We start from the raw sequence: 20683 nt of genomic DNA, 5'->3' as shown, positions 1-20683 counted from the left end.
AGGTGGCAGTGGCCACAATTGTCAGAGGATAGTCGTACTTGGAAGTGTTTACATGTATACTTGTTCTGGTCTGAAGGGGAGGCGCCGAGACAATTGAGTGGGACGTGTTGACTCACAGAGATGTTAGCTTGTGTGAGCAACACTAAGGCATTGTAAGATATGCTATGTTGTGGAATATATGCATCAAAGGCTAGCAGGGCCGAGAAGACCGCGCACAGTGGTCAGAATAGTACTAGAGTTTCGAGAGCGTTGGAGGGCTGCGTCAAGGAAACTTAGTACTACAAGAAGGCTTAAGGAGGCAGAGATGGGGCTTGAGTTCAAATGTGGGCCGGAGGGCCTTGCTATCGGGACTTAGTGACCATAGAAGCCTAGAGAAGCTGCCCGGAGGGGCGAGATGCTAGTATGTGGAAGATGGATAGCTATGTGGAGAGCTCACGCATAAGGGAATCGACAGTGGTGCTACACGAAGTAGTTTACTCAAGAGTCACATCCTACAGGGTGCACTTCTAGATTTGTTGTGTGCATGAAAACTTGGGGTGGTCAGACGTTCTTGCGTGTGGGCAAGTTGTCGAGGACGCCAACAGTTGAAGTGGGGGAGAGACCTTCACGGTTCAAACATCCAAATAGCAGACCAATGTTCCATTACGAAAGCATCGAGATGGGTTATCATGGAGATCGTTAGTTGTTCAGAATGTAAAGTCAAGGAGACTCAGAGACAAAGACAGAGCCAGTTACCTAGGGTGAAAGTCGTCAGGACTCAGGTACTAAGGTAACATCAGTGCAACGTTTGCCTAAGGTGAAAGTCAACAGGACTCAGGTACTAAGGCAATGTAGAGATGTCGAGGGGCGAAGAGTCAGAATGGCTGACACATTAGTTCAACATCATCTTCAAAAGTGATAAATGGAACGAGGGACCGCATGAGAAAAGCGGTTAGCTTGCGAGCTATACCTTGAGAGGTACACCTCGAGAACAGAAGTTATTCCCAAGTTGAAGTAGGGGAGCCCACTAATTCATATGTTCGAAGGGTCAGGGTACTTGTTCAGTTTTGGTGTGTGAATCTAGAGAGAAACACAACAACAGATGGGTTGTACAGTGCAAAGACATGCATGACTGATGCGAGTAGGTCAGGTGACCAATTGAAACTACAGATAGACAGTATGCATGGGCTAGGCTGAGACCAAGATTGGGCAGGTGTTGCAGCATGTTATGGGACATGCTTAGTGTTTTATGGGGACACGTGTTTATGGGAACACAAGCCGAATGATTCAGAGAACATATGCCGAAGGGGGATAGCGGATTGGGACAACTTCAGACCTCAAGGGTGAGGTAAAGTGCAGTCAAGTTGGTCAAGATTCAACAGGCCGTCTAGAGTTAGGCAAGGTTGATTTGGGGGCAGAACTTGAGGCATGATGCTGAGAGTCAGCATGAGCACGAGCCAGAAGGAAGTGTAGTGGTTTCGAATGATGTCAGATCATTGACCACATTGTAGAAGCTCAGAGGAGCAGTGATGCTTATGGTCAGAAGTGGCCATTTCGCATCAAGCCTTGGGTATGCAGTAAGGCCGGAGGGCCAAAAGTCTGGGAGACTACTTCGCGAAGTCGGTGTGCAAGGATGCACTAGATACTTCATAAGGCTATAGTTGGCATGAGTGCCACGTTGAAGAGAGACATGCCTTTTCGTAGGTGCCGTTGGGAACGGTTGGTTTGCGAACCTCACCCTGAGGGGTGCACCTTAATTTCGTCCTTGTCAATAAGAGTATGCATTGGACAGTTGGTGGGGAAGCTTCAATCAAATGATGTGTTTGCTTTGGGGTCAGTGTTGCAATGGCTACTTGGTTGACTGGAGGGACATCGTGATGGACTCGGATGAGTTCATGTATGCAAGGAGTATTTGAGTGCAGCGGCACTACTTCATGGGAGGATTCTGAATAGCGGCGGTGGCATGGGGTCCTTGATCTAGTCCAAGGGTGGACGGGGGGAGATCATCACCAATTTGGTGGTTCTACAGTGGTAGAGGGACTAGTGCAGACTCAAGATTCGGAAGAAGCATGGAGTGAGCTTAGGAGTCGAAGCAGGAAGATTTGCCAGCGGTCTGTCGATGAGGGCATCGACAATTGAAGTGGGGGAGAGTGTAACATGCCGGCCTTTAGGGCATGTTACAAGCTAGGATGGCGCTCGGTCAGATGTGCACACGAGGGTGCAGGCTGGTGAGCATGCTGATGCCTAGTTTGTACGGCAGTGACATTTTCGTAAATATCTTCAATATTGCCTGGAAATGGACGGGACTTGGTAGGTTCCATATTGAAGGGTCAATGAACGCAATGGTATGATTAGATTTGGGAGATTCGGAGAATTGGCTAGCTGAGAGCCAAATATGTCTCCCAAGCAAAAATCATATATGTTCCTGGTAGAAGGTTAAAAGCTCAAAAGGCTCTTTGTAGGGGGAGCACCTGGTGCAGCTCTCCACCACCCCCTGGCGCAGGTGCGTCAAGTGAGCTATTACTAGTTGGAAGAACTAGTAGGGCGGGCATATGAGGACCATGAGGGGACTCATATGTCTCCATGAGTAGGAGTACTCATGGACATTACCGGGCCGCCCCGGTAATGCATCGAAGTGTGCTGCCAGAGGTTTAAGGGTACGGTTCCCTTGGCTTGCCGGGATGCCGCTTGCATGGAACGTGGCCCAAACCTTCGAGAGATGTCGTGGTGCGCCATGGCCACGAATCTCGACATGAGATGGCACGGAAAGTCATTCGTGGGACTTGTTAGCATGCAAGCATTTGAGGGTGCACTATGCTTGAGTAGGACAGGGTCCAGTGTATGCTACTAGTCTGGCAGCCAGTCTCGAGGGCCTGCCAACATGTATGATGGTATGGTGCCTTGAGGATTGGACCATGGACGTATGGGAGTCCTTGGTTTGTGACGTGAACTAATCGGAGAGTATCGAATGGGACATCATGGGAGGATTTGGCACGTCAGCTTGGTGTTGGCTCTTAGCCACACATGCTACCTTGACTTGCGAATGTCTGGGTGAGCATTGGTGTTGGGATTTGCCTTGCCATAGTGAGAACCTATGGACAGTGTGAGTGTCTTGGCTAGATAGCCTTGATGCATGATTGCACTCATAGATGCTTGAGAGCATGACTCAGCGAGAGTTGTTCGATGGACGGAAGTGTGCAGAGGCACACGGTCGCGCGAAAAATGTGCCCATTGCTATTCGAATGGTTGGAAGGCTGACCTTGGCTCAGAGGAGTCAAGGTCCCGCACGGGCATTTCCACTGTCAAAATGTCAGCCCGTGACACCCAACACCACATGAGGTGGCAATCCATGATTGGTTAACGATACCTTATAATACTTATTCAATTCAAATAAGTGGGACATGATATTAAATTGCACCAATAGCAGTATGCCACCTCCTCCTTGTGGTGTTGGGCACCAGTGGTATCTCTTAGCAATTCTCGTATTTGTATTGTTCATAATTTGGTTTTTGTGAAATTTTGTTTGATTATTTTTATGGTATATATTTATTCAAAAAATTATTCGCATTTCTTATTTTAATAATTGAGTATGTTTTCTTTCTTATTTCCCACAATTTAATGAAGATTTTAAAAAAAATCTTTCAAATAATAAATAATTTATTTTTTAAATTTATATTTTTTGATATTTTAGACATACTTTAATCCAATACAATTGTAAAATAAATTATAAAATAAATAATGGAAATAGGAAACACAATTAAATGGGTTACAAAACTGTTACCATTCTAATATGTTAATAATAAATTACATAAAATAGAATTTTGATACAATTGTTTCTCATATTTCATTAATAAAAATGATCATATTGAATTTTTATTAATTTTTACTACTATTTTACTATCAAACATCATAAATAAAGTATTTTTTTAATAAACATAATTAAAAAAAATTCTAAATCACCAAACGAAGTGCAGTTCTATTTCATAGTTTAAATATATAAAGAAGGATCCCATCAGCAATAAGTATTTTGTAGAACATATATCACAATATAAAGAAGAATATTTTCTAACCGATTAAACTCATTATTTATTAAAAGCATATGTTTGGCTAATCTATAAGTTATTGTTGTTCACACTTGAATAAAAAATATACTTAAACAGACACATAAATAAATGTTTAATATCTTGAATGATAAACTCGGCTATTAAGAAGTAGATTGTGAGAAAAAAAACAGCCTCACTACTACATTTGAAAATAGAAATAGTAAAACCAATATCAAGAAGCTACTATATCAACAACCCTAAGTTTTTAATGTTAGAATTAAATGAAAAAAAATAGACTTTTATGTTTTTTTGTTTGGTTATTATTAAACTATTTTAAAATTATAAAATACTTTTATTGACTTTTTTTTTTATATCCGGAGAGGTGGGATTCGAATTTAGGAACTCTTTTTTATAAGGATAAATTTTACTACACTATGCTTATGACTATTTTTCTTTCTTTGATTAACAAATATAAAATCAATATATATTATGCTGTAAAATTATTTATTGACTAACTTTAATTTAGACAAAATATTTTAAATATTTAAGGAAAATTAGTAGCATATCTCTTTATTGATTCTCGGGTTAATTATCAAATTATTCAGCTGATTTTCTAGTGTGAAAATATCTTTAAATGAATATATTTTTTACCTTATTTATCATAAATAATCAATATTTAGTAAAAATATATTTTGCAATTATCTTGAGATTATTTTCAGGGATTATGATTATTCTGGAATAAAGAAGGTATCGAAAATGAACATGGTCAAAAGAAATGACCATGTTCGTTCTGCCAAATAAAATTGATTTCATTGCTGACTCATCAGTTTCCTTTTCTGTCGACACAGAATTCATCTGACTAGCTGATTTCCTTAATCAAAGGAATTCACAAATTGATTTCAAAGATACCAAAAAATGATGGGCTTGGACGATTTCCTTGCCTATAAATATCTTGCCAAGGCCTTTTGAATTTTCACCTCTTCGATTTTGAATATTTGTAAACATTACGTTATTTTGAAGAGTGTCTTTATTTGTAGAGATTAAGTTTGTTCACCTTAATCTTTGTGAGAGTGCTGAGTGTACTTGTGGATATCTATCTAGTCCATTATAAATAGATAGTGTCTATTGTGAACTGTTCATAAGGATCTTCGGGAGAGGATTCTATCTAAGTCTCATTTCGGGAGGAAGTGTGAACTCGCTATTCTTTAAAGGGAGTTCAACAAGATTGCAGCAATAGTTTAAGAGGGAGTCTTACATTTTTTAAGTCAATGCTTTTGTACACATTGTTTCTTTACTAATTAATTTATTCTCTGGGCGTGGCCCCAAGGAGTAGGTTATCCGAAAGGGTTTCTGAACATTGTAAAAATTCGGTGTGTTCTTTATTGTTTTGCACTGTCTATTTATTATGTTCAGTTTCTGTCGTGACAAGTTTGGATTTTGTCCCGACAGAACTGCTATCTGTGTAAATAGTTAATTACCATTCCGCACTTTAATTAATTCACATGGTTTAATTAATTTGGTAATTACTAAAAACGGAATTTCAATTGGTATCAGAGCAGGTCACTAAACTCTTAGTGCGATCTTGTTTCTTTTCGTTTGTTTTGTGCCTTGTGAAATGTCTTTCTTTGCAGAAGGTGGATCTATTACTCGTCCTCCTTTACTGAATGATTCCAACTATCCTTATTGGAAGGTTATGATAAGAGCCTTTATTAAATCTCAAGAAGAAAAGGTGTGGAGATCAATCTTAAGCGGTTGGACACCTCCATCTGAATCAGATGATGTAACAAAGCTAAAATCTGAACTTAACTGGACCGATGCTAAAGATAAATTGTCTAGTTATAACAACAAAGCCTTGCATGCTATCCTTAATGGATTTGGTGAAGGATACATAAAATTAATATCCTCGTGTGAATCTACCAAAGAAGCTTGGGAAATCCTTCAAACTCAATTTGAAGGAACTGCTGATGTAAAACATTCTAGGCTTATTATGCTAACTACTAGATTTGAAAATCTTAGAATGATAGAAACTGAGTCTCTCATAGAATTCTATGAAAGACTGTTTGATATAGCTAATGAATATTTTGCCTTGGGAGAAAAATTGGAAAATAACGTGTTAGTTCAAAAAATTGTTAGAGTGCTTCTTGACAGGTTTCAAACAAAGCTCACAGCAATTGAGGAGGCAAAAGATCTCGAGACAATGAAAGTAGAGGAGTTGATGGGTTCATTGCGAACGTTTGAACTCAATCAACAAATTCGTCAAAAGGAAAAACCAAGTGCTCTCAAAGAAAAATCAGTTGCTCTCAAATCATCAAAAATAAAAGATTCAGATAAAAATGATGGTGAAGACGAAATGGCCCTGCGAACCAATTTTTTTCAAAAATACATGAAAAAGATTGGTAACAAAAAATCCACGTTCAAATCTTCCAAAGGTAATCAATTCTCTAAACCTTTTGAAAATAGCAATAAAAGAGGTGTGCAATGCAGGAAATGTGAAGGATTTGGTCATATTCAATCTGAATGTGCCAATACACTGAAGAAAAATAAAAAGGTAATGGCAGCTACTTGGAGTGATCAGGACTCTGAAAGTAGCGATGAGGAAGATAACTCAAACCTTGCTTTAACCTCTGTTGTTTCTGGATTAACATTGAATTCGCAGGATAATAAAAGGGTTGTTTGTCTGAACAACATAGTTCAGGAAGATAATTTTGAATGTGAATCCAGTGAGTCTGATCTAGACGAGGACTCCCTAAAAGAATCATACAAAGATATGTATGATCAATGGTTAAAGGTTTGTTCTGATAATCACTTAATGTCAAGCAACAACAAATTCTTACAGGAAAATAATGATGAACTTGAAAACACTGTAAAGAATCTTGAGGATAAAGTTATTGCAAAAGATTGTGAAATTAAGATATTATCAAATGAAATTAACCACATGGTAAAAGGTGTTAAAATGCTTAATTCAAATTCCAGGATCTTGGATGATGTTATGGGTGCAGGACAAAAAGTTGGTAATTTTTCTGGATTTAAATCAAGAGGCAAAACCATTTTTTTGAAATCTGGCATTCATTCTGTTGCATCCACTAACGTCTGTGCAGGTACATCTCAGACAGGTGATTCTACAAAAGTCAAACCTGTTTCCACATCTGTTAAACAAGCCAATTTTCTCAAAAGAACTAAAACAGATCGGTTCATTCCAATATGTCATTTTTGTGGAGTGAAAGGGCACATCCGGCCCAGATGTTTTACTATGATAAAAATTTTCAAAAACAATTATTTAAATCATTATAGTAAAACAAAACATGTTGTGAAAAAACCATCAAAAAGTGTTTTGATTGAAAAAGCAAGAAAAAATTGTCTTGCTGCTTTTACTTGTCATAAATCTTGTGCCTCTAACTCTTGGTATTTTGATAGTGGATGTTCTAGACATATGGTAGGTGATGTTACTCACAAATTTCAAATCTTTGAAATGTGGTGCAGTAACCTTTGATGATGGCATGTCAGGTAATATTGTTGGAAAAGGTACCCTAAGTCTTGATGGATTACCAAAATTGAGAAATGTTTTACTTGTTGAAGGCCTTAAGGCTAATTTAATTAGTATAAGTCAAATTTGTGATCAAGGCTTCACAGTAAATTTTTCTCGAGATGATTGTAATGTTATCGATCAAAATGGTGTCAGTATATTGAAAGGATATAGATCGATTGATAATTGCTATACTCTTTCGCCAACCCTCACATGTCATTGGCTATAGGTAATACCACTGACTTGTGGCATGAGAAACTGGGTCATATAAATTTCAAAAGTTTAAAAAAGATTGCAAGTGCAGGGTTAGTTCGTGGGTTACCCAAATTGGGTAAAGAATCTGCAGGTAAATGTGAACCTTGTCAGTTAGGGAAACAATTAAAAAACTCCCACACAAGTGTCACGGGAATTAATACTTCAAAAGTTCTTGAACTCTTGCACATGGATCTCATGGGTCCTATTCAAGTTGAAATTATTAATGGAAAAAAGGTACATCTTTGTGTGTGTTGATGATTTTTATCGTTTTACTTGGGTTGACTTCTGAAGGGAAAAATCAGACACGTTTGATGCCTTCAAAAATCTGTGCATTAAATTAAGAGTTGAAAAAGATTGCAATATAGGTAAGATTGTGAGAATCAGAAGTGATCATGGTAAGGAATTTGAGAATACTGTTTATGATGATTTTTGTAAATCTCTAGGTATTTCCCATGAGTTCTCAGCTCCCAAGACTCCTGAACAAAATGGGGTTGTTGAGAGAAAAAATAGAACCCTGCAGGAGATGGCCAGAGTAATGCTAAACAGTAAGAAACTCTCCAAATGATTATGGGCAGAGGAAATATTCATTGATTGCTACACAATCAATCGAGTGTTTCTTAATCTGGAAAGGTAAAAAGCCCAATGTAAGCTATTTTCATGTTTTTGGATGTATATGCTATATTCTTAGAGATCGTGAGAATATTGGAAAATTTGATTCAAAAAGTGATATAGGATTTTTTCTTGGATATTCTATGAATAGTAAAGCTTATCGTGTTTATAACATGAGAACTCAAACTGTTATGGAATCATCCAATGTTGTTGTTGATGATTTAAAAGATTTTTCTGAATATTCCAATGAAGAAGAAATTGATATGTTTATTGCTGAAACCTCTCAGACAGAATCTCCTGCAGTGACAATAGGTGATGTTGTGCCCTCTCATATAGAAACTGTTGCAACAGAAGCTGAATCTGTTCCAACATCATCTGATCGACCAACAAAGGAAGGGCAAGAAATCATCACAGATTCAATACAGAGAGAACCTTCTGCCAGAATTAAAAAGAATCATCCTTCAGATCTCATTCTTGGTGATATTGAAGAAAGCATGGTGACAAGAAAAAGGTATGTGAATTTGGTTCAATTCGTTTGCTTTACATCCAGCTTTGAACCAAAAAATGTGAAAGAAGCCTTGAATGACGAGTCATGGATAAAAGCAATGCAAGAGGAGTTGGAACAATTCACAAGAAATGAGGTATGGACTCTTGTTCCTAGACCAAATCATACAAATGTTATTGGTACCAAATGGATCTTCAAAAATAAAACCGATGAATTTGGTACAATAATAATAAATAAAGCTAGGCTAGTTGCTTAGGGGTATACTCAAATTGAAGGAGTTGATTTCGATGAAACTTTTGCCCCTGTTGCAAGACTTGAGTCAATAAGATTGCTATTGGATGTTGCTTGTGTTTTTGATTTCAAATTATTTCAAATGGATGTTAAATCTACCTTTTTAAATGGAATTTTGAATGAAGAAGCATTTGTTGAACAACCAAAAGGATTTGAAGATCCACATAATCCTGATCATGTTTTTCAACTTAAAAAAGCTCTCTACAGTCTAAAACAGGCTCCTAGAGCTTGGTATGAAAGATTGACTCAATTCCTTGTTTTGAATGGGTATAAAAGAGGAGGAGTCGATAAAACTCTTTTCATCAAAAATGTTGATTATGATATTGTTATTGCTCAAATCTATGTTGATGATATTGTTTTTGGCTCTACTTCTAACACCTTAGTGCAGGAATTTGTCAAACAAATGACGGATGAGTTTGAAATGAGCATGGTAGGTGAGTTAACCTATTTTCTAGGACTGCAAGTCAAACAGTCAGAAGATGGAACCTTTATTTCTCAAAGTAAGTATGCAAAAAATCTGGTCAAGAAATTTGGGATGGAGTCTGCTAAACATGACAAAACACCAAGGGGAACCATGGTCAAACTAACCAAGGATGAAACTGGTGTTAAAGTAAATCCAACATTGTACAGAAGCATGATTGGAAGTCTTTTGTATCTCACAGCTAGTCATCCTGACATTAGCTACAGTGTTGGGGTGTGTGCTTGATATCAAGGGGATCCTATGGAATCCCATGTGACAGCTGTAAAGTGAATCATTTGCTATGTGAATGGTACTCAGGAGTATGGAATTTGGTACTCAAAGGAAACAAACTCTAACCTTGTTTGTTTTAGTGATGCTGATTGAGTAGGCAATGCAGATGACAGAAAAAGTACAAGTGGTGGATGTTTTTATCTGGGAAACAATCTGGTTTCTTGGCATAGCAAGAAACAAAATTCAATCTCCCTGTCAACTGCTGAGGCTGAGTACATAGCTGCAGGAAGCTGTTGTACACAATTATTATGGATGAAACAAATGATGATAGATTATGGGTTTGATCTTAAAACCTTGACTATTTTTTGTGATAACACTAGTGCTATTAATATCTCAAAAAATCTTGTTCAACACTCTCGCACTAAACACATTGACATTCGTCATCATTTTATTAGGGAACTCGTTGAAAATAAAACTTTGATCTTAGAATATATTGAGACTGACAAACAGATTGCAGATATTTTTAGAAAAGCCCTTGATACAGTCAGGTTTGATTCCCTCAGGAAATCCTTGGGGGTATGTCCTAATTAATTTGTTTTGTGCTGTACCTTATCCCTGTGCTAGAAAAATTTGTGTGATTTCTTCTTGTCCTTGCTCACCGAAAAAGTCTCAATCATTATGTCAAAATATATTTTTACTTCAGGCTAGAATTTATAGTTTATATATATATATATATCATGCACATGTTTTTAAAACAAAATAAATAGTCCCTCCAATTAATATTCTTTCAAATCAATCTGTATTTTTAGTGTATAAGCATTTACTTACCACTGGTAAATGCAGCCTTCAGTGTAGTGTGAAAGCGTCTAATTTGGGTACTCATTGAGAAAAAGACTAAAAAAAATTGCCACATAGGGCAATGTCCCTGAAAAAGGCTAAAATTGTCATACAGGGCAATGATTCCTGCTTTCACAATCACACACAAATGCTTAAGATATACTGTTGGAAAATTTTGTAAGTCTCATACTCACTCATTGATTTGAATAAAAAAAATTTTGTGACAAGAGTAAATGTTTTGTGATATTTTATTTTGAAAAATAAAAGTGTTGACCGCGTTTTTGGCCAACGACGTGTAGACATCAAAAACGAAAAAACCTTCAAGAGAAATAAACAACACAGACGATTTTTATAGTGGTTCAGCCCCAATGTGTTGGTAATAGCCTAATCCACTTAGAGTTGTGATTATAGATCTGCACTCAAGATCAGATGAACCTGAGTCAACTGAGTTTCTTCAGTGCAGATTACAAGAATACAAGAATTCTCTCAAATACAAGTACTCTCTCTCTCTAGAAAATCAGAATTCGAATCAAAAGTTCCAAAAGTCCCCTTTATGATGCCATAAGCCTTGTATTTATAGGCTCAGGATCGTACAGATGGTATCCCTCCATAATCGGGATATTTTGTTATTCTCATTATATTTAATTTACAATAATATTCATAATATAATAATATACTATATTCGTGGGATAAACTGAGAGATTCCCGCACAAGCCAAGATCGATTCTTGTTGAAGCCGTTTCTGGGATCTCTTGCGTAGCCCTGCTCTGTCTAGTCGATCCATATCACATTCAGGCTGGTCGGCCAAACTTTCACTGGACAGACACGCACCTAACTGGGCAGACATGCACTTAATTGGGCAGACATGCACTTGGCTGGGCAGACATGGTCATGACTGGTCGGACATGGTCATGACTGGTCGGACAAGGTCATGCCAGGGCAGACAAACATGTGACTGGTCGGACAAGGTCATGCTTGGGCAGACAGGACATGGTCATGCTTGGGCAGACAAACACATGATTGGTCGGACATGGTCATGCCTAGGCAGACAAACATGTGATTGGCAAGTCAAAATTCTTCACTGGTCTACCGGGTCACTCCTAAGCCAGATCACCCAACCATTCCTTGCCATTTGTCATTTCTATTGCCACGTCATCGAACTCCAATTTTCGGGGATAACATTTTCCCCCCAAGTTTATTATATGATATACTCACATAATAAACTTTTCTTCTAGCAAAATGCTTTTGAGGTCATCCAAAAGCTTCCATTCGGTCGACAACTTTCACGTAATCCCACGATTGAACTTGTCTTTTGATTTCTTAAAATTCTATTTTTTGATCTTGTGGCAGTATCCCATGAGTAAGAAAACATGTTTGTGCCCCATGTCCTTGAGATTTATTGTCCTTTTGGACCTTATAGTTAATTGGTCATTATTTTTTCTAACCATTCGGACAATGGGTATGCCCCAAGCTGCTCGGAAGCAAAAGATTTAGTCTTGAATTTCTATGCCCACCAATCAGTCACCTTGATGCCCCTTGGACACCTTGATGCTCCTCGGACATGCACTCGGACACCTCGGCACTGGCTGGTCGGATGCCCAAGGCTTATCTCCTCGGACGCGTGCTGCTCGGACAGACAAATGCTGCTCGGACACATCCCAAGGCTTAGCACCCCAGCCGCATGGACGGATGCTGCTCGTGTTGGGTTTTATGCCCTTATAAAACCATGTCAGACATGTAGCACGATTTCATATTATCAATAAAAGTAGTAGAAATCATTTAGTTTGACAACCGTGCTGCTTGCTTGTTTTATTACATGATTATTGAAATAATACAAACATTTATAAAATCCCGAACATATGGATAGTTACAATTATAGTGACTAGGTCACAGTGGATTATAATTGTAATTATATGTTCAAAAGAACGAGTCCTAAGATTAGATCAGTGCATTGGATTTTCACTGATTAGGCAATCTACGATATGATCTACTTACACATTCAGGGTGTGATGTCTTGTCCAAGGCATCGACCAAGTAGATAAAATCGGATGTATTTAGTTACATCGGACTAGGACCAATATTGATTATTGATTGATAAATAAGTATCGTTGTTATCAAATCTAATCAATGTCACAAAGTTGATCATATATTAAGTCGATCTTAATTCTGAGTGATAATATTCTGCTATTTATATTATTTAAATCTTTTGACTTGTTCGTTACCAACTTACCCTATGGTCTAGCCCATACTTACATCTTAGAGATTTATTAGTGTAATTGAGTGGGAGTATTATTCATAGATACGAAATCTATAACTTCTGTATGAGAAGTGAAAAGATGATTTCCTTAATTGCTTTGCTCAAAAGGTTAAATGATTGAGATCTCATTTCTGTGATTAAGTTCACAGAAATATCATTTATAAGGAACTTAGTGGGAGTTAAGGATAAAATACTGATGAGGGGTAAAACGGTAATTTGCACCCAGCTCGTTAGTAATTCATCGATAGAGGATTGACTGAATGTAATGGTTATAACAATGGATAACGTATTTATGGTTTTGAAAATACGTTCTATGAATTCAAGAGTTCAATTCCGAGTCTATAGTGGAGTCACGAGGAATTAATAAGGTAGTGAAATTATTCGTAAATAAATTCACGGTAACTTGTTGGAGCTTGATTTCATGGATCCATGGTCCCCGCATCACCTTTGAGAAAATCATCTAGAATGTCTCAATTAATTGATTTAATTATCAATTAGGATTTTTAAAGTTGACTAGGTCAATTTTGGAAAATTTACAGAGATATGAGATTTAGAGAATAAAAGAGAATCTTTAGGTAAATTTATTAATATTGATAAATTAGTATCAATATAAATAAATAATATTAAATCAAGTTTCAAATTATAATTAGTTAATTTGAATAAAGATTTAATTAATTAATTTAAAAATAAATAAAATGTTTGGAATTTAGGCCCAGTTGGGATTTAAATTCAAAACAAAGAGAATGGGCCCAAGTCCATTTATGGCAGCCCAATGCTTTTATTTTTGTTTATTAGTTTTAATTAATTTAAATTTAAATAAATCTCATTAAGTTGCTTATATAAGGAATATGATATCTAGGGTTTTGAAAAACAAGTGAGTTTCAGTTGATTGGTAAGTGAAAACCTAGACAGTCTAACCTTTCTTGGCCACTCTCTTTTCTTCTTCTCTTCAAGATCTCTATCTCATGTGTTGAGAACTAGCCCACACTAGTTCTAGGTTGATCAAAGGCTTGGTGAGGAAGACTGTGTTGCTTACCTTGTTCAATCTCTTGATAATACTCTGCTACAGAAAGGAATCAAGGGTTAGAGAGATTGAAGGATGAAGTTGTTCCAATTCCGCTGCGTAATGTAAGTTTTTACTTTACTTTGTATTTGTATCAATTTCATAGGAGCATGTTCTAGGAATTTGCATGTTTTTTTGATAATATGTAAATTGCATGAAAATAAATAAAGATCCTGTAATGAGTTTATCTTACAGCTCGGACACAACCACACCCGATCGGATGCAGCTCAAATCCACTCGGACACAGCCTTGGCTGCTCGGACACCAGCCCTCGGACGCACGCCATTCGGTCATCAGCCTTCGGATGCCCAGCCAGCCATTCGGATGCAGTCCCCCAGCCGATTGGACGCACACGCGGAAGCAACCCAGCTGCTCGGACACCGCTCGGATGCAGCCCTCAGACGCGCGCGGGGGCCTACTTCGGCACACTCGGCATCTGCTTGGGCACATGACATAGCCATTTAAGCCTATACCTAAAACTTTCCCTACCAAAAACCATCAAAGCACCTTGTTCAAATTTCCCAAAAGTGTTTTGAGAGATTGATTTCTCTCAATCAATCTTGGGAAAAATTGACTTCTCTTCTCAAAGAAAATTTTTCACTGTGTAGTAAATATTTTTACTTTGCATTCATTTGCTCTTGTTTGTTTGATCCACTCCAGAGACTCATCGATGTTATTTATGCTAAACAACAGAGTTTCCTACTCGATCGGTGATACATGCTTAGCCGACCAGGGAAGTTGTATCTACTCTCCCGACCAGGAAAACTTTGCACCTGATCAGCTAAACCTTGTACCCGGCTAGTAGTTTGCTCTTTATTCTTGTGAAGACAATTGTTGCTTAGCAGCTTTGATATTTCTCTCTTACAACTGAGTTGTTGGCATTTATACTTTACTTTTCTTTTCTAACTTAAAACATTCTAAGTCTTTTTAGACTTGAAAAGTTATAATTTTTTTGTGAATAGTAAAGTCACTCTGATGTATGCCTTATATTTTCGCATGAGTACTTAGTTTTCTAACTTAGAAATTTTAGACATTTCATAAGTCCATACTAAGTATACTTTCTCACACTCTTATTGCTCTAACATTTTATGAGCATAATGTTTATTGTCACACAAAACTTATTCATGTCTCTCTTCCTCATCTCTTTCCTGATGGGTGGAGGTTTCTTGTAGGGAACCTCTTCATGACTAGCAAGATATATCACTGCTCGGCTGGTCGAGAGAGTGGTGTAGTTAGTGAACTGAGGCTCATACTTAGTTGGCTTTTCATTTGAACTCAAATTTACTTTCTTTTCCTCATGGTGGTCAGACCCGTTATTTCCACGTTTCTTTCCACCATCCTTAGGAGAGTCAGTTGATTCTCCCGGATTGTTTATGCCATTCTCCTCTTTCTCAATTGCATCATCCAATTTCATATACTTGTCTGCTCGGTCAAGAAATTGTTGAAGTATTGAAATTGGACTTCTATGTATGCTATCCCACAAAGGGCTCTGATAAGTTATCTCAGCAGATATGGCAACCATCTTCCCCTCATCTCCTACAGCAGTTGCTCTATTGGCTTCTCTCATGAATCTCTGTATATAATTCTTTAGAGACTCATCTTTTCCTTGTTTGATATCTGCCAAGTGGTTTGCATAAACTGGTGGAGTCCGAGCAGTGTTGAATTGTCTACAAAACTCCTTCCTGAATCCTTCCCAAGAGGTAATGGAGTTTGGCTTAAACTTCCAATACCATTCCTGGGCGGTATCTGACAAAGTAGTCGGGAAAACTCTGCATCGATAATCGTCACTTACTCCAAGCAATTCCATCTGGTCCTCAAACTTCCCAACATGTCTGATGGGATCTACTTTTTCTGTATATACTGGCAGAACCGGTGCTTTATATTTTGCCGGTGGCTGGGCTACTCTAATCCGAGCACAAAATGGGCTGCCACTCCGGTGGTCTATCGCATCTATCCTGGAAGGTCGTTTTGACAAACCTTGCACTACAGCTGCTAGTACATCTAGTTGGGCTTGGATGGCTGGTGCAACTGATGAAGTTCCAAGATCTTGACCGCCTGGTCAGGCATTACCATCTGGCGCGTCGTCGTCAAGTATTTCTACTTGACTGGCAGGGCGGTCCAGATTTTGCCCTTCGACCGGGACGGTCCTCCTCTTGTTGGTGATAACATCCCTTAAATCCTTCCGGGAAGCATGCTCTCCTGCTCGATTGAACACCGTACTCTTCAATTTCTCAGAGGGCTTACTACGCGGGACTTGCGCTCTCCCACTACGCTGCTGGCCGGGGTGCAGTGGAGGCCTTTCGGTACGCCCCGGGCAGTCTTTTCCTCCTTGTTGGTCATTGCCCTCCTTTTCCTTTGACTGGTCGGTGTGATAACTATCAGCCTCATCACGACCATGCCCATCTTTGAATTGTGAAGTCCTCTTCTCTCGAGGAGTCTTGGTCTGATCCTGCCTAGGTGGAGTCTTTTTATTGCCCGACCGGTGACTCCCTGATCTAGAAGTCTCTGATCGGTGGCTCTTGGAGGGGGTTTTAGAGTGCTCCCTTTGCGCTGAGGCATTTTTGGATCGGTCCCCATCATCTTCCCGACCAGGGGGGTTACTCCTGCTTCTGCCTGGTCCTCGAGAATCGGCTCTGTCAGTGGTCCTTCGACCACTATTATTATTTCTTGCTCCCTGGGTGGCTGCTTGTGCTGCGTCTTGAGCATTGGCTTGGGCTAATTGGGTAGCCACTTCTAGAGCAAGTGCTGCTTCACGATGTCTCCGGTTGACCTCCTCCTGTTGTTTTCTGAGCTCTTCGCTTTTGGCCTCCATATCGCGCCTTTGCTGCTCTAACGCGGCTTTCTGCCTGGCCATCTCTTCAGCGAACGCCTCCTGTCTGGTGTGGAATTGTGCCATCTCCTCCTGGAAGGCCCCCATGGCTTCCTGGAGTTCTTCGACTTCTGGAGTCACGTCCTCGAGCATGACCCTAGGCTTAGTCTCATGGTCTTGTGGGCCAGGACCTTCTGATCTAGCAGGCTCTTTAGAGGAGCCTGTCTTCTTGGAGGCCGCATTGGTGCTCTTAGGTGCCATAATGCTTCAGAGACCGTCTGTCTTTCTCTTCAGGCTCTCAATGAAAGCACCAAAATGTTGACTGCGTTTTTGGCCAACGACGTGTAGACGTCAAAAACGACAAAAACCTTCAAGAGAAATAAACGACACAAACGATTTTTATAGTGGTTCAACCCCAATGTGTTGGTAATAGCCTAGTCCACTTAGAGTTGTGATTATAGATCTGTACTCAAGATCAGATGAACCTGAGTCAACTGAGTTTCTTCAGTGCAAATTACAAGAATACAAGAATTCTCTCAAATACAAGTACTCTCTCTCTCTCTCTAGAAAATCAGAATTCGAATCAAAAGTTCCAAAAGTCCCCTTATGATGCCATAAGCCTTGTATTTATAGGCTCAGGATCGTACAAATGGTATCCCCACATAATCGGGATATTTTGTTATTCTCATTATATTTAATTTACAATAATATTCATAATATAACAATATACTATATTCGTGGGATAAACTGAGAGATTCCCGCACAAGCCAAGACCAATTGTTGAAGCCGTTTCTGGGATCTCTTGCGTAGCCCTGCTCTATCTAGTCAATCCATATCATATTCAGGCTGGTCGGCCAAACTTTCACTGGGCAGACACGCACCTAACTGGGCAGACATGCACTTGGCTGGGCAGACATGGTCATGACTGGTCGGACATGGTCATGACTGGTCGGACAAGGTCATGCCTGGGTAGACAAACATGTGACTGGTCAGACAAGGTCATGCCTGGGCAGACAAACACATGACTGGTCGGACATGGTCATGCCTGGGCAGACAAACATGTGAGTGGCCAGTCAAAATTCTTCACTGGTCTACCGGGTCACTCCTAAGCCAGATCACCTAACCATTCCTTGCCATTTGTCATTTCTATTGCCACGTCATCGAACTCCAATTTTTGGGGATAACAAAAAGCATGATTTATATTAAATATATTTTCTAACCTTATAGTAAAAATTTGTTTTGAAATAATGATTGTTTCTTTCTCCACATGCAAGGGCACGAAGACTTTGAGCACTAATAAAAAGTGGGATATTTTTTGGTACATTGGTTATATATATATATATTACTTAATTAAAAAATAAAATATATATATATCTTTTCTAAGGAAAATCGAATCTGAGTGTCTCAAAAAGGGTATGTTGTATCAAGTTTGTTTTTGTCTTTATCTCATTTTTTTAAGATCAAAAGTTTCCTTTTTGGCTTGTTTCCCAATTTTGTGTCGTGAACAATTGTTGGCAGTTATTTTTCGGATATTATTATGTACTTTCCAAAAGTGTTTATTTCATTTAATTCTCAAATAAAGGAATAAAAGATCAAATCCCTATCTTTCCCTTTCTTTATATTCAGATATCCTTGGGCCCAATATCTCAACCGTCTCCATCCTTCATTTTTTTCTGGTTTCTTTTCCTTGACAGTTTTCTCTCATTCTCGTGCAATCATGGTGAAAACTAGAGGAAGTGGCTCTCGGTCTGTCAAGGAAGTGGCTGGCTCGTTGACTGCTTCTCCATCTCTCACCAAGAAAAAGGCTCGAAAGAGTACCTTGTCTCAACCTAGCCTCATTGATGGTTCCATCACCACGAGCAAAGCCGTGGTATTTCCTGACCTAGAAGCCCTCAAAGTTTCGTCCGGACCTCCTTCATCGGTGGCTCCGCTCGCCTCTGTCCTTGGGTCCTCCAAAAAGGGCCGAGCATCCCTCTCAGATGATGTCTCTGATCATGACGGTGATTCGGCCAAAACCCATTCTGACTCCTCAGAATCCCATGATGTTCTTGCACCCAAGAAAAATAGCAAAGGATGGTTCCAAGTCTCATTTTCTCAAAAATCACCTCGGTCCAAAGGGTCTAATCCTTCAGATTCCACTCCAAAGGCCTCGTCTCTCGTGGGTTCCACTCCACGTTCTAAGTTTCGGTCGAAGGTAAAGAAGATTCCTCCTCCCTGTTCCTCTTCTGAATCTGATCCATCTGTAGATTGTGTTCCCTCAGATGATGATCCCCTTGAAGAAGATCCCTCTCTTGATGATGATGTTGCATCTGAAGCCGAGTCTGACCCATTAGAGGACCTTCCTATTTCTCCAAAGGGCAAGAAATTTGTGAAAATTCTCGAGATTCACACTAAGTCACCAGTGGGTCCAAAAGTCTCTCCAGGTTCATCTTTTAAAGCTCACTCTTTGAATTTCTGTTTCAATGACAATGAGAAAAATATGAAGCATTATGTGCATCGTGATTTTATGTGTGAGAATTTTTTTTCTTTTTCTGCCCATAGAGTGTTTGGGGTCATTAAGAATATTGAGGATCGAGGGTGATTAGGATCTTTAACTGGGTTGGATGGTTTTGTTCCTCGGGTTGTTCAAGAATTCTATGCTAATCTTAATGATGATCTGTTTGATAGCAAGTCTTTTATGTTTGGTCAAGTTTATGTTCGGGGGCATTGGTATTTGTTTAGTGCTGCTGAAATTGCCAAGGTTCTCAATTTGCCTCCTACTATTGACAATGTTGTTGTGGAATTCAACAAAGGCACGGTTTTATTTGAATTGGTGGGACAGAATATTGTTTGGGAACCACACTCGGTACTCAAATTGACTGATCTTACTCATTACTATGCTGTGCTTCACAAAATTGCCACCAACAATTGGATTCCCACCACTCATACCTCCACCATTACTTTTGACACGACCTTCTTTCTGTACAAAGTTGAGACTGGTCTCCAAGTTGATCTTGCAACTCTCATTTTTTATCAGATCACTGCCTTAGGAAAAGCCAAAAAGAAAGGTCAATATTTGGTGTTTCCTCATTTGATCTACAAGTTGCTTGATTCTCAAAAGTCTCTTTGATTGGAATATGAAATCGTGACACCTCCCACTGCCGGTGCAGACTACAAACTCAAGAAGGAACCCTCATCAGTCAAGGCAACTAAAGGGATTGCTCTCAAGGCTGGCGATGCTGATTCTATCATTACTGAACTCGCTGGTGTCAAGGCCACTCTGGAATCTGTTCAGACAGAAGTGTTCAGTCTCACGAATTGTCTCTCGACCATGATGTCTCAATTTGCTGCGGGCTCTTCCAAATGAGGCCATTTGTTTCTCTTTTGTTCGGTTTTGCTTTTTTGTTTTAAATAAATTGTAACAGAACGTTGTTTAGTGTCTTTTCATTTGGTTTCTTTTTGTTACTCCTTTGGCTTATTGCTAGACAACAAGGGGGAGTAAGAAGGTTCATTTTGATCAGGTTTATCTTTTTTTCATGTTTGTGAGCCTTGTTACAATTGAGATGCATTTCGCAGGGGGAGTAATTCCATTACTATTTGCTCTAACTTGGTTTGTCTTTGCAGGATCTTTCAAAATAAACTCTTAAAATATTTTTGTCTATCAAGTTGCCAAAGGGGGAGATTGTAAAATCCTTTATTGGCTAACTTTAATTTAGACAAAATATTTTAAATGCTTAAGGAAAATTAGTAGCATATCTCCTTATTAATTCTCGGGTTAATTATCAAATTATTCAGCTGATTTTCTAGTGTGAAAATATCTTTAAGTGTGAATATATTTTTTT

The 20683-nt window shown here is 38.9% G+C and overlaps 2 protein-coding genes across 2 annotated transcripts; both read left to right on the top strand.

Moving 5' to 3' along the window:
- Positions 1-1796: 1796 nt before the first annotated feature.
- LOC133777911 (uncharacterized) lies at positions 1797-9911 on the top strand. Its single transcript, XM_062217672.1, has 10 exons — positions 1797-1887; positions 5654-6080; positions 6171-6315; positions 6679-6810; positions 6859-7033; positions 7121-7211; positions 8092-8195; positions 8244-8345; positions 8662-9050; positions 9678-9911. Exons 1-10 carry the CDS (start codon positions 1797-1799, stop codon positions 9909-9911), a joined length of 1890 nt encoding a protein of 629 aa, XP_062073656.1.
- Positions 9912-18579: 8668 nt separating this feature from the next.
- On the top strand, positions 18580-20480 carry LOC133777904 (uncharacterized). Its single transcript, XM_062217665.1, has 5 exons — positions 18580-19439; positions 19530-19909; positions 20012-20142; positions 20327-20362; positions 20466-20480. Exons 1-5 carry the CDS (start codon positions 18580-18582, stop codon positions 20478-20480), a joined length of 1422 nt encoding a protein of 473 aa, XP_062073649.1.
- Positions 20481-20683: the final 203 nt, after the last annotated feature.

Source organism: Humulus lupulus, chromosome 1, assembly GCF_963169125.1.
Source record: "Humulus lupulus chromosome 1, drHumLupu1.1, whole genome shotgun sequence".
NCBI classification, from domain to species: Eukaryota; Viridiplantae; Streptophyta; class Magnoliopsida; order Rosales; family Cannabaceae; genus Humulus; species Humulus lupulus.
The sequence above is the reverse complement of the archived record's forward strand: the minus strand, read 5'-3'. Positions and strand labels throughout refer to the sequence as shown.

Coding starts and splice junctions, on each gene's coding strand:
- LOC133777904 (XM_062217665.1), top strand. CDS start 18,580: ATGGTGAAAACTAGAGGAAGTGGCTCTCGGTCTGTCAAGGAAGTGGCT. Junction 19,440..19,529: donor AAGAATATTGAGGATCGAGG/GTGATTAGGATC, acceptor TCTGTTTGATAG/CAAGTCTTTTATGTTTGGTC. Junction 19,910..20,011: donor AGGAAAAGCCAAAAAGAAAG/GTCAATATTTGG, acceptor CTGCCGGTGCAG/ACTACAAACTCAAGAAGGAA.
- LOC133777911 (XM_062217672.1), top strand. CDS start 1,797: ATGTGTTTGCTTTGGGGTCAGTGTTGCAATGGCTACTTGGTTGACTGG. Junction 1,888..5,653: donor TGAGTTCATGTATGCAAGGA/GTATTTGAGTGC, acceptor CTTTCTTTGCAG/AAGGTGGATCTATTACTCGT. Junction 6,316..6,678: donor GTGCTCTCAAAGAAAAATCA/GTTGCTCTCAAA, acceptor TTGAATTCGCAG/GATAATAAAAGGGTTGTTTG.